Raw genomic sequence first — 13,915 nt, forward strand, 5'->3', positions numbered from 1 at the left:
GTGACTGTCTTTGACATCAAGGCAACATTTGACCAAGTGTGGTATCTCTAGTAAAACTGAAGTCAATGGGAATCTGGTGAAAAACTTCACTGGCGCAAAGTAACATGCAGGTCAGTCCTCTCAGCCCCAGGACATCGCTGCATGAGTTTCTCGGAATACCGTCCTAGGCCCAACTACCTTCATCAGTGACGTCCCTCCATCATAAGGTTAGAAGTGGGACTGTTCGTTGATGATTGCAGTGTTCAGATATTGAAGCAGTCCATGCCCGCATGCAGCAAAACATGGACAACATCCAGGCTTGGGCTGATAAGCGGCAAGTAAAATTTGTGCCACACAAGCGTCGGGCAACGACCATCTCCGACAAGAGAGAATCTAACATTCAATGGCACTACTATTGTAGAGTCACCGCCATCAACATCCTGGGGGTTACCATTGACCAGAATCCTAACTGGACCAGCCACACACATGCCGTGCCAATTAGAGCAGGTCAGAGACTCAGAATTCTGCGGCGAGTGCCTCACCTCCTGACTCCCCAAAGCCTCACCACCAACTACAAGGCACAAGGTTTGATGAAATGCTCTCCACTTGTTTGGATGAGAGTGATTGCAATAATAGTTAATAAGGTGGACAACAATCCACTTCATTGGTACCTCATCCACTAACCTAAATGTCCACCCCCTCCACTGAAGTATGCTGGTGTACTATCTACAAGATGTACTGTAGCAACTCGCCAAAGTGACCTCCATCGCCTGTCGGGACAAGGGCAGAAGGTACATGGGACCATAGTCACCTCCAAGTCTCACTCCACCTTAAGATCGACATATATCGCCGTTCCAGGATTTTGACCCAGCAATGATGAAGGAACGCTCTACCTGACAGCATTATGGGAATGCTTTCACCACACCACTATACCGGTTCAAGAAGGCCTATCACCATCTTGTCAGGGCAACTATGATGGGCTTGCCAGCAATGCCTACAACCAGAGAATTAATTTTTAAAAAACCTGTAGGGTTTCTATTTGCCTGACATGGAGTGCACATATTCCACTTACCCAAGTCCAAAGAGTTGAGGAACAAGTTGACAGAACCAAGGCTAAAATTATACAGCTTACTGTAGCTGCATCCTGCTGATTGTCCAGCTAGGAATTCCTACCTGTTGGAGCTTTGACTTGCAGGGTTATATGGAGCCAAGTGGGAAGAACCCTATCTCCTAGTTTCTATTAGTGAGCTAGGCTGGCTGGTCAATCCATAACACTTTTCTGGAGCTCTGCTGACCTGCCTGGTTCAGTTATTGAATTGTCAAGTATGCCGCAGAGGATAGAATCATAGAAGTTACAACATGGAAACCGGCCCTTCGGCCCAACATGTCCATGTCGCCCAGTTTATACCACTAAGCTAGTCCCAATTGTCTGCACTTGGCCCATATCCCTCTATACCCATCTTACCCATGTAACTGTCCAAATGCTTTTTAAAAGACTTGATTGAGCTTCAGTAGATGTGTCATCTTTGAGTTACCTCAATCTCAATGACCCTCTAGCTTTCCCCTACCAAGTCAATTGACTCTGCTTCTCCAAAAACCTGCCTGACCTGATGGTCAGTTTTTGTGTTTGGAGAGAGGGGTTGAAAGGAGGAGGGAAGGGGTTATCCTAGATATTTTATGTTGTGGTGTATCTCCAAGTTGCTGTCTTGAAGTTGGATGGTCAATTTATGTTAATCCAGTGGAATATTTTGATAAAATTCAATTTACACTGGTGGTTGCCAGAGGATTATCTACTGTGCCACTTCAATCTCATGACAACACTGCAGTGACATACAAAACTTTTTTAAGAATTGTATTTTAGGAGCAATTGAGAGAGGAAGGGGATATTACTGAAGCGTTGAGCAAATGTTTCCTTCATATTCTCTACAAGAGGCTAATGTTTCAAATATTGCTCAGAGGGTTGGAATAGTGGGTATTTGAGTCTGTCTTTACCTGATATTGTACCCATTTATTGGGCCCTAAAGTTAAAACTGTCCTGTAAGCATATTTTACCCAGCAATGTGAAATATTTGGGCCAATGTGTTATTCCTCAAAGGGAGCATTGTGCAAGTTGAGGTACAGAATCCCCTAGGTTTATGATTTCAGTCTCTCTTTTTCTGAAATAGCTGTCTTAAAAGGCACCCCTTCAAGCAAAATATGAATTTATTACAACAAAAGCAACTTGTACAGCATCTTTAACTTAGTAATCGTCCCAAGTGCTTTACATGAGGGGTTGGATAGATAAAGGAATAAAGAAGTGGGTGCTGAGCTATGATAGAGTTGGGAGAGATAATTGAGAACCTACAGTTCTTACAAAGCAAAACATTTTTGGACAGTTAAATGGAGGTATTTTTTATGGTGTAGGAGAAGTGGATCCTGGGTAGTCTAAGAATGCGTTCTTAAGGAAGATACCACGTAGGGTTTGACTGAACAATAAAAGAAGTATTCGCAGTGTTTTCCCAGTTGGTTGCACTACATTGCCTCTTGATATGTGGCATACCTCTATTTCAAATCTTACTTTACAGTGAATTGAGTTTTATCAGTTTATATATGTAATTGCTGAGCCGGTTAGGTGACCTATAGAGTTTTTATATGCTAACTGACTCTGTTACAGCGACAGAAATATAGCTAATTTGTAGAAGTGTTCAATCTTCAAGTAGCTTACAGTAGTCACAGCAACTACCAGAACACCCTAAACACCATTGTTTGATTATGATGGTGCTGCTGTAGTTGGTGTTCAAGGATACAAATGAAAGATCTTAAAAGTAGGTTTCCTTGTTTCAGGTCGCAGTGAAAATGAACCGGGGGATACAGAAACACGGCGCACAATCCGATATCCAGATAGTCATCAGTTATTTGTTGGGAACCTGCCCCATGATATTGATGAGACGGAGCTGAAAGAATTTTTCACAGGTTTGTTGAATTCTTCATTATAGTTGATTATGGTGTGTTAGGGAGAGGGGCTTGCTTTTTAAAATCTCATCACTTTAGTTGGACTTTTTTTACCTGTAACTTTTTGTTTAACATTGTATTCACAGCATAAAGATTAGATTGCAGTGTTCAATCACAGCCTATTGATTTATTTTTCCTAATTTTCTTCTTCCCCTAAAGGCATTGACTTGCTAGGCTGTAGCTGTTCAGGACAATTATAATGCGCATCTACATGCTGCTGCTCCGTGACATCGTCTGCAAACATAGGGTCAGCCTCTACATGTACGCTGACATCACCCAGCTCTACCTCTCCACACCCCTCAACTCCTCCACTGCTTCTGTGCTGTTACACTGCCTGTCTGATATCCAGTCTTGGGTGAGCTGAAATTTCCTCCAGCTATACAGTGAGGAGACTGAAGCCGTTGTCTTCGGACCCCGTTTCAATCTTTGTACCCTTGCCACCAATTGCACCCCCTTCCCTGGTCACATCCTTGTGTTCAAATCCCTTCATGGTCTTGTCCCTCCCTTTCTTTGTAAACTCCCCCAGCCCTACACCCCCCCCCCACCCCGCCCCCCAAACTCTGTCACTCTGACTGGCTTCTTGTGCTGCTCTCTCCTTCGCCCACCTTTGGTGGTTATTGTCAGTGAAACTAAGCCCCGTGCTCTCAAGTTCCCCCCCCCCCCCCCACAAAGCCCTTTGTCTCTCCACCTTCCCAATCTCCTTTCAAACCCCTCCTTAAATTTCTTTGACCAAGCTTTCAGTTACCCCTCCTAGTAACTCATACTTTGGCACGGCATCCATTTTTTGACTACACAACCGGAGCGCCATGGGATGTTTTTCTACATTAAAGGTGCTTTATAAATGAAAGCTGTTGTTCATGAATGTACTAAAAATGGTGGTTGCAAGACTGTAGTCTAATCAAGGTATTCCAATATCCCATCAATGGTAACAGAAGCCTGAGTTTTTTTCAAGCAGTCATCTGAACCCAAGATTAGATTACAGTCTTGAATCACAATCTATTGATTTATATCATGCATATTTTTTCTTTTTCCTAATTTTCTTCCTCCCCTAAAGGTACTGAATGTTGCTAGGCTGTACCATCTCACACCCTTCCAATACCATGTCCAATTAGCCATTCTTTACATTTTTTTTATTCATTCATGGGATGTGGGCATTGCTGGCAAGGCCAGCATTTATTGCCAATCCCTAATTGCCCTTGAGAAGGTGGTGGTGAGCCGCTGCATTCCGTGTGGTGAAGGTTCTCCCACAGTGCTGTTAGGAAGAGAGTTCCAGGATTTTGACCCAACGACAATGAAGGAGCAGTGATATATTTCCAAGTCGGGATGGTGTGTGACTTGGAGGGGAACGTGCAGGTGGTGTTCCCATGTGCCTGCTGCCCTTTTCCTTCTAGGTGGTAGAGGTTATGGGTTTGGGAGGTGCTGTGGAAGAAGCCTTGCTGAGTTGCTGCAGTGCATTCTTTGGATGTACACGCCGCAGCCACTGTGCGCCAGTGGTGAAGGGAGTGAATGTTTAGGGTGGTGGATGGGGTGCCAATCAAGCGGACTGCTTTGTCCTGGATGGTGTCGAGCTTCTTGAGTGTTGTTGGAGCTGCACTCATCCAGGCAAGTGGAGAGTATTCCATCACACTCCTGACCTGTGCCTTGTAGATGGTGGAAAGGCTTTGGGGAGTCAGGAGGTGAGTCACTCGCTGCAGAATACCCAGCCTTTGACCTGCTCTTGTAGCCACAGTATTTATATGGCTGGTTCAACTAAGTTTCTGGTCAATGTTGACCCCCAGGATGTTGATGGTGGGGGATTCCGCGATGGTAATGCCGTTGAATGTCATGGGGAGGTGGTTACACTCTCTCTTGTTGGAGATGGTCATTGCCTGGCACTTATCTGGCGCGAATGTTACTTTCCACTTATCAGCCCAAGCCTGGATGTTGTCCAGGTCTTGCTGTTTGCGGGCACAGACTGCTTCATTATCTGAGGGGTTGCGAATGGAACTGAACACTGCAATCATCAGCGAGCATCCCCATTTCTAACCTCATGGAGGGAAGGTCATTGATGAAGCAGCTGAAGATGGTTGGGCTTAGGCCACTGCCCTGAGTAACTCCTGCATCAAAGTCCTGGGGCTGAGATGATTGGCCTCCAATAACCACTACCATCGTCCTTAGTGCTAGGTATGACTCCAGCCATACCTAGCACAAAGGAGAGTTTTCCACCGATTCCCATTGACTTCAATTTTACTAGGGCTCCTTGGTACCACACTCGGTCAAATGCTGCCTTGATGTCAAGGGCAGTCACTCTCACCTCACCTCTGGAATTCAGCTCTTTTGTCCAGGTTTGGACCAAGGCTGAGCATCGGTGAGCAGGTTATTGGTGAGTAAGTGCTGCTTGATAGCACTGTCGACGACACCTTCCATCACTTCGCTGATGATTGAGAGTAGACTGATGGGGCGGTAATTGGCCGGATTGGATTTGTCCTGCTTTTTGTGGACAGAATATAACCTGGGCAATTTTCCACATTGTCTGGTAGATGCCAGTGTTATAGCTGTACTGGAACAGTTTGGCTGGAGGCGTGGCTAGTTCTGCAGCACAAGTCTTCAGCACTACAGCCGGGATGTTGTCGGGGCCCATAGCCTTTGCTGTATCTAGTGCACTCAGCCGTTTCTTGATACCACTTGGAGTGAATTGAATTGGCTGAAGGCTGGCTTCTGTGATGGCTGTGATATCAGAAGGAGGCCGAGATGGATCATCCACTCGGCACTTCTGGCTGAAGATGTAAGCCTAGGCATTGCCGGTAGGCTATTCATATAACAATGGCCTCATAGTCGGGCCTGATCCAGTCCTTACCTGATATCTATAAGTACAGGAGTACTCTGGACAATTATAACACTGCAGCTGCTGCACTAGGTGAGATCAGTTAAGTCAGCATAGACTGAAGGCATTACCTGGAACCTTCTGACCCATGTGGTTTAAAACTGTGCGCTCTAGTCTATAAGATGATAAGAAATAGGAGCAGGCCATACAGCCCCTCGAGCCTGTTCTGTCATTCAGTAAGATCAAGGCTGATCTACCTCAATTCCACTTTCTCACCCTATCCCCATATCCCTTGATTCCCATAGTGTCCAAATATCCATTGATCTCAGCCTTGAATATACTCAACGACTGAGCATCCACAGCCTCTGGGCTAGACAATTCCAAAGATTCACAACCCTCCGAGTGAAGGCATTTTTCCTCATCTCAGTCCGAGATGGCCAAACCCTTATCTTGAGACTGACTCCTATTTCTAGACTCCCCAGCCAGGGGAATCAGCCTGTCAGCATCTACCTTGTCAAGCCCTTTAAGAATTTTATACGTTTCAATGAGATCACCTCTCATTCATCTAAACTCCAGAGAATATAGGCCCATTCTACTCGATCTCTGCTCAGGACAACCTTTTCATTCTCAGGAATCAATCTAGTGAACTTTCGTTGCATCCCCTCTAAGGCAAGTGTGTCCTTAGGTAAGGAGACCAAAACTGTACACAGTACTTCAGGTGTGGTTTCACCAGACCCCTATATAATTGCAGCAAGTCCTCCTTACTGTTATGCTCTGCCTCCCTTGCAGTTAAAGCTAACATGCTATTTGCCTTCCTAATTGCTTGCTGTACCTGCATGTTAACTTTCTGTGGTTCATATACAAGGACACTCAAATCCTTCTGACTACCAACATTTCTTAGTCTCTCACCTTTTTAAAAGATGTTCTGCTTTTCTATTTTTCCTACTGAAGTGGATAATTTCACATTTCCCCACATTACACTCCATCTGCCACCTTCTCACCTGTCCATATCCCTTTGCAGACTCTTTGCATCCTCCTCACAGCTTACTTTCCCACCTAGCTTTGTGTCATCAGCAAACCTGGATACATTACACTTGGCCCCTCATCTAAGTCATTAATATATACTGTAAACAGCTGAGGCCCAAGCAATGATCCTTGCGGCACCCCACTAGTTACAACCTGCCAACCCAAAAATGACCTGTTTATTCCGCCAATTTCAGGCATCAGAGCTGTGGTTCATACCACAGATGAGATTTCAAGTTTGGGGTTTCAGTACTTATCTGAGAAGCTTATTGAATCTCCAGGTTCAGCCTCCTATTCTTAGCTACTGTTACGATTTGCACACAGTTGCAAGTCTTAAATAAATGATGAGTGCCTGAAGGGGATGTAATTTCTGTCCGGTAACCAATCATCAATCCATGCTAATATATTGCCCCCAATCCCATGAGCCCTAATTTTGTGTAACAACCTCTTGTGTGGCATCTTATTGAATGCCTTTTGCAATTCCAAATATACTACATCCACTGGTCCCCCCCCCCCCCCCTTATCTACCCTGCTAGTTAAACCCTCAAAAACCCCCAATAGAGTTGTCAAACACTCCTTCCCTTTCATAAAACTGTGTTGACTCTGCCTAATCATATTATGGTTTTCTAAGTTCCCTGTTAGTACGTCCTTAATAATAGATTTTAGCAGTCTCCCTACTATTGATGTCAGGCTAACTGGCCTGTAGTTCCCTGTTTTCTCTCCCTCCTTTCTTGAATAGCGGGGTTACATTTGTTACCTTCAATCCACGGGGACTGTTCTAGAATCTAGGGAATTTTGGAAGATCAAAACCAATGCATCCACCATTTCTGCAGCCACCTCTTTTAAAACCCTAGGATGTAGGCCATCAGGTCCAGAGGATTTGTCGGCTTTTAGACCCATTAATTTCTCCAGTGCTTTTCTTTGCTAATCTTAATTACTTAATCCGATGAATGTTGGTTTATAATTGCTGAGTATTTCAGGCATCAAAGCTTAGTCCGTTGGTTTAACACCACACTATATGGTGCATTCCCATGAAGCCATCAAGGAAACCATTTTACTTCGAGAATTTTGTTCTGTTTTTAGTTACTTGTGTTGGCACCTATTGGTTTCAGCATTGCATACCTGCACTCTTCTTGTTATGTGATGTTCACATGGGTTAAATAGAATGACTTTTGTTTTCTGAGCTGATTGACTGACAGAAAAATTCCATGTCCTCAGTGCTGTAGTCTGATAAATGTTTGTTTATAATTGCTGACAATTTCAGGCATCAAAGCTGTGGTTCATACCACAGAAGAGATTTCAAGTTTGGGGTTTCATTACTTATGAGAAGCTTATTGAATCTCCAGGTTCAGCCTCCTATTCTTAGCTACTGTTATGATTTACCATCAGTTGCAAGTCTTAAATAAATGATGAGTGCCTGAAGGGGGTGTAATCCCCTTTTATTCTCATTGTTTTAACTGCACAACGAATAGAATTTAGACTGGACTTTTTAATATCTAAATTGAGATTTCTTCAGTGACTTTTTGCACTGAAAGCTTGCCTGAGTGATTGCTATGTTCTTAGGGCTGTTTAGTAATTGCTCCTGCAGTTGAATTGTATGCCATGACAGGGGCATGCACCTTGTTAGAATGTGCAGAGTAACAGGCTCCCAAGGGCTAGTTTAAGGGTGAAATCTGTATACTTAAGGTCATAAGCAGCTGTTTGGAGAGAACTGCATGTGTCATTGCAATGTGACCTGTGCTTGACATTCCAGTGTATTAAACAAAGATGTCAGTTTGTCATTGTAGTTCAGTTAATCCACTCTACACAATGCAGAACATTAACTAGCGGGAAGTGCACTTATAGAACTGGGACATGCATAATAGTGATAACTGGGTATCACAATGTGGCAATTCCTTTTCATTGCAGGATATGGCAATGTGGTGGAACTTCGCATTAACACCAAGAGTAGTGGTGGAAAACTGCCCAACTTCGGCTTTGTGGTTTTTGACGATCCAGAGCCAGTTCAGAAGATCCTGAGCAGCAAGGTAATGTATAATAGGGAGCACACTTCTCATACTCCAGGAATGTAAGCAGTTGGTCAATTTCTTTACTGTTATTTTTGAGTTTAATATGTCGAGTATTTGCTTTCCCCCCCCTGCCCCCACCCACCTTCAAAGTAAAGTTTAGCTTTTCCTGTTTATCATTCACGTAAAAAATGAAGTACAATTGGAGGAAACCTATCCCATTATGTTAACTGATTTGCAAGAAGTTAATTAGAAAGTACATGGCTGCTCCGAAACCTAGGTTTATACTTATGTGCTGCACTGAAGTTGGGTTAAAGATTATCTCTCTTTCATGTTTGTGCAGAAATTTGTAGACTGATTTTTGCTTGTTAGAATTACATAGCGTGTAGAGCACAGAAACAGGCTATTTAGCCCAACAGTTCATGCTGGTGTTTATGCTCCACACAAGTCTCCTCCCACCCTTCTTCAGCTAACCCTATTAGCATTTTTTTTTGGATGTGGGCGCGCTGGCGAGGCCAGCATTTATTGCCCATCCCTAATTGCCCTTGAGAAGGTGGTGGTGAGCCGCCTTCTTGAACCGCTGCAATCCGTGTGGTGAAGGTTCTCCCACAGTGCTGTTAGGTAGGGAGTTCCAGGATTTTGACCCAGCGACGATGAAGGAACGGCGATTATATATTCTATTCCTTTCTCCATTGTGTGTTTATCTAGTTTCCTCTTAAATGCATCTGCTAGTCACCTCCTACTTGTGCTAGCAAGTTCTACATTCTAACCACTTTCTGGGTAAAGAAGTTCCTCTTGAATTCCCTATTGGATTTATTAGTGACTGTGTCTTATTTATGGCCCCTGGTTCTGGTCTCCAACACAAGTGGAAACATCATCTCTATATCTACCCTATGAAACCCTTTCATGATCAAAAACCTCTATCAGATCACCCCCAGTCTTTTCTTTGAGAAAAGAGCCCCAGCCTGCTTAATCTTTCCTGTTAGGTATAACCCTTCAGTTCTCGTATCATCCTAGTAAGTCTTTTTTGTACTTCCTCCAGTGCCTCTATATCCTTTTTATAATATGGAGACCAGAATTGTTTCACAACTAATGGCATTGTTTGCATGAATGAGTCCGGGATGCATTTTGCCAAAACTGACTACTTTCTTTCCCCTCTCCTTCCATTTAGCCCATTAAGTTCAGAGGAGAACTCCGACTAAATGTGGAGGAGAAGAAAACTCGGCCTATTCGTGAAGGTGAACGTAGGGGTGATGACCGCCGAGAAAATAGACCAAGAGGACCCGGTGGACCCCGTGGTGGTCTTGGCGGTGGAATGATGCGTGATCGGGAAGGCCGCGGTGGCCTGTCCAGAGGAGGGCTAACACAGAAACCCGGACCAGGAGCTGGAAGAGGAGGTGGACAAGGGGAGCCTCGGTTCTCAGGGCCACGCCACTGAAAGTACCCTCACTGGCTATTGGTGTGAGCTGATGGTACTAATGTTCTCTCTCATGCTCTTGTGATTCAGCTTTGTTTTTGGAATGTGATTTCGACCTGTACAGATTATCATTTTTTTTTTCAGTACAGAAAATGGCCTTTGTTTTTTTTTTGTTCTCGACTTGTGTAGTAGTCGTCGTCCCACGAAACATCCTGTCTGAAATTTTTATTTGTTTAAAAAAAACGGATTTTAAAACCAGAATCTCTTGCTTGAAGACAGATTCTGACTGCAGTGGATTGGGGTGACTAACAGCTATGAACTGGATTTTAGTACCTGCTGTCTCCTAGCTGCTCCAGGAACGTGTTGGCCCTTATTGACTGAAATTTGGTGCAGATTTTTTAAATTGGAAACATGGTCGCTTTTTTTCGCACAGACATCCACCTTCAGAAACACTTGTAATCTAGCACTCAGCAATTTTTAAAGCACTCTGTCTACTTGGCACAGTGTTCTCCTATTCGATAAAGGGGGCACAGTGCTATATCAATATTTGGATCGGAACCAATGTGATCACTAGATGGTTGGTAATAAGCTGCAATGTTGTAAACTGGGGGAAGTTACCAGTTCCTGTGCAGAACTGCTGTGCTATTAAGATCAGGAGTGGACTAATACAATAGATGTAAGTCTTCAACTATTTTTCTTTTAACTTTTTTTGTTTTCATCATTGGAAGAATCTCTTTTTACAGTGGGACTTTTAAAAACATTCAACTCTGACATACTTGACATCAAGACACGTTTCCTCTGGAATTGTGAATTTTTTTTAAAACTGTAAATTGCAGAAAAACTTTTCTGGTTTAGTTTGTATTGTAAAGCGTATGGTTGTGCCTTCTATTTATCTCTCATTCCAATCTTGGCAAAGTTGTACAAATAAATGTAGATTGCTTTATTCAATATGCACGGCTTTGTGGTGTTTGTTCAGGGAAGGTGGCCATTTGGGTCGGGTATTTGGTTGGCTGAGTAAAATTGTAGCGCAAATATTAGAAGCTGGGTAGCCTTAAGCTGGGTTTCATTGGTTCTTAATTCAATTCAGTTAAATTTGATACTGTGTAAGACCTAAGTTTCTAACAACCCTTCAGTAGTTTGTTTTTTAAAATACAGTTGTTTCAAAAGAAACCTTGTTTACAAATGTCTTTGTTTAATACACTGGAATGTTAAGCACAGGTCACCAACATGGAAACCAAGCCATATAGCAGCATTTAGCTCTTGCTGTATTTGCAGTTTTACATAAAAGCTATAGTCCTGTATCAAACAGTAACAGTTGCTGATAAACAGCTTGTATGGTTAGTAGTAGATCTTGCTTTGCTTTTGTAGGAGCTTACTCCATACATACATTGTACATTGTAGGTTATTCTTTCAGTTTCAATTGCTTGCATAGCAATGTTTGTTCAGTTCTTTGAATAAAATGGATTTCAGACCATGTTTTCATCTGAGCTTCAGCTGCGTTTGCTTTTAGAATGTGAAAACAGTTTTCTGTTAATTGGAGAATTAGTTTTATTTAGCAGTTTGCAATTTGTAGGACATGAATTAATCTGCTGAACTTGCTTTGCTTATGTAAAACATTGTATTATGCCTTTTTTTGAATGTATTACTCACTATAGTGCCAGGACCAAGAATGCTTGAGACTTTTGTTTCTGGTACTTTTTTCTTCCCTGTTCGCCAATTGACGTAGCCAGACACTAGAACCAAAGTAAAACAAGCTAACTGACAAAGATTATGTGTTTCACTAAAGCATTGAACAGTCGTGTTTTAGCTTATGGCAATGTTTTGTAATGGAGGTTATAGAGACATGTTTCAGACTGACAGCTCATTAAGATTGACTCTTAATTGGGTTAAGGTGTTAGCCATGTTGGGCAAAAATATAACCTATCCATAGAACTATACAAAGACAATTTAGATTTGGCTCTACAAGATAACTCAATGGATAATCACACTGTGTGGTGCGTGATTATTGAGAATGCGGACCAGAAAAATTGGTCACCAGTTCTAACTGTTCAAATTCAAAGTGACTACTGAAAGCACAGCGGGCCCTACATTGTGCCATTAACGCTGCACGATTTGGAGTTTCAAGATTTAGTGTTAAGGTTAGGGTTTTGGAGATGTGGGGATTGTTGCCTCCAGAAACCGCTGTTGTCACTAAACGCGTCCTTTTCGATTTAAATTAACTTGTTTGTTCTGATTGGTATCTAGTCACCCGTTTGAAAATTGCACATATATGGATGTTGGGTAGAGACGGAAGAGATTTGGCATTGTGCCGAGTGGTTGGCTCACTGACATGCAAACTGGTCACTTGATAAGCTATTGACAACTGTGGAACTGTAATCCAGCATGAATCTTTGACTTCAGAGCAAAAACATTTGGTTAGTAGTCACAAGTGAGGAATAAATTGAATGTTTTAATAAATTAGTGTTATGGAAAACCTTTAGAATTATTGACTACCACCTGCATCCATGCTCATTTACCTGCACGTGCCACATACACCTGAATAGCTTTACCTGCCCTAATTTGCTGCAAAACAAACCCTCCACTTTAAAGAAGTTCTAAGGCCTCAACTGATGACCAGAGAGCTTTCCTGACACAATTGTATGTTTTGACCTCATTTTTTTAAATGGGGATTTTCCATTTCTCCAGATGAAAGCTATTTAAGCTCTTTGCAGCAAGTGTTGGTATAACAGGGAGCCAGCTATTGTCTGAAATTCAGTGACCAGTTCTGAGATTGCTAATTATGTTGAATTATGAGCAGTTTAGTGCTGTGGCTCAATATGCAATTCCATTTCACAAGACATTTACCATCGTCATTCATTCAAAGATAGATTCAAACTTTTTGGCATTTGGACTCTGCCACCTCATCTTTCATATTAAACGGTACATTTATAAATTGTGTTGGTTTGTCCTGTACATTTCTGGTGATGGTGGGCAGGCTAGTAATAATACATGCTGACCAAAATGAGAACTGTCCAAATTAGTTAATGGGAGTGAAAATATAAGAAATGCTACCAGCTAAATGGAAAGTATTTCTAAATTTTTTTCCCAAATAGGTAAAATAATTGATTAGTAGCTAGATTTTGCAGTATTCAGTTTATTAAATGTAAGTTTGGGACCTGGAGTCTTGAAAGATTTTTTTTTGAGTCGGGGGCCTTAGAAGTGAAGAGAATCTGGAAAACAGATTGTTCTCAATGACTAATGAATACATCTGTACTGGACTCGTGGTGAATATTCAATTTTCCACTAAGTTTGTGCCTCAAATAGCTAAATATTCAATAGCCACAAATTAGCTAGCAGTTGGTCACTGACTTGGTAACATAATGGAGAGAAAGATATGTTTCTCTACAGTAAGGCAAATCTTACAAAACCAGCATTGTGAGGTAGCCACTTCATACTAACTAAGGATACGTCAGTTACCATGGGGAGATTGTCTTTTTGCAATGTATAATACAATCATAAATCCATTTATTTAAGATTGTGTTTCTGATTTCGCTGCACATATCAGAAGGAAAGTCTTCCTTCAGTGTGTCTGTCCATTCTATTAACTGTTCAATCAAAGCAAGCCTAACCTGCTTTGATTGAACAGTTAATAAAAATTGCTGTTTCTGACTGCCCTAATCCCACCCATGTGCACAAGTGTACTGTACTCTTACACCT

General features: G+C 42.3%; 1 protein-coding gene across 5 annotated transcripts in view; it reads left to right on the forward strand.

Annotated features, from left to right (window-relative positions):
- The window catches only part of g3bp1 (GTPase activating protein (SH3 domain) binding protein 1), a 28,956-nt gene extending 17,789 nt beyond the window's left edge, over positions 1-11,167 (forward strand). For all 5 annotated transcript variants that reach the window (XM_067996090.1, XM_067996091.1, XM_067996089.1 and 2 more), the window contains exons 10-12: positions 2,803-2,931; positions 8,705-8,823; positions 9,974-11,167. In XM_067996090.1, coding sequence (XP_067852191.1) covers positions 2,803-2,931; positions 8,705-8,823; positions 9,974-10,240 — 515 coding nt within the window. In that variant the 3' untranslated portion in view covers positions 10,241-11,167. The remainder of the gene's footprint in view (positions 1-2,802; positions 2,932-8,704; positions 8,824-9,973) is intronic.
- Positions 11,168-13,915: the final 2,748 nt, after the last annotated feature.

Source organism: Heptranchias perlo, chromosome 14 (genome assembly GCF_035084215.1).
Source record: "Heptranchias perlo isolate sHepPer1 chromosome 14, sHepPer1.hap1, whole genome shotgun sequence".
In the NCBI taxonomy this organism is placed as follows: Eukaryota; Metazoa; Chordata; class Chondrichthyes; order Hexanchiformes; family Hexanchidae; genus Heptranchias; species Heptranchias perlo.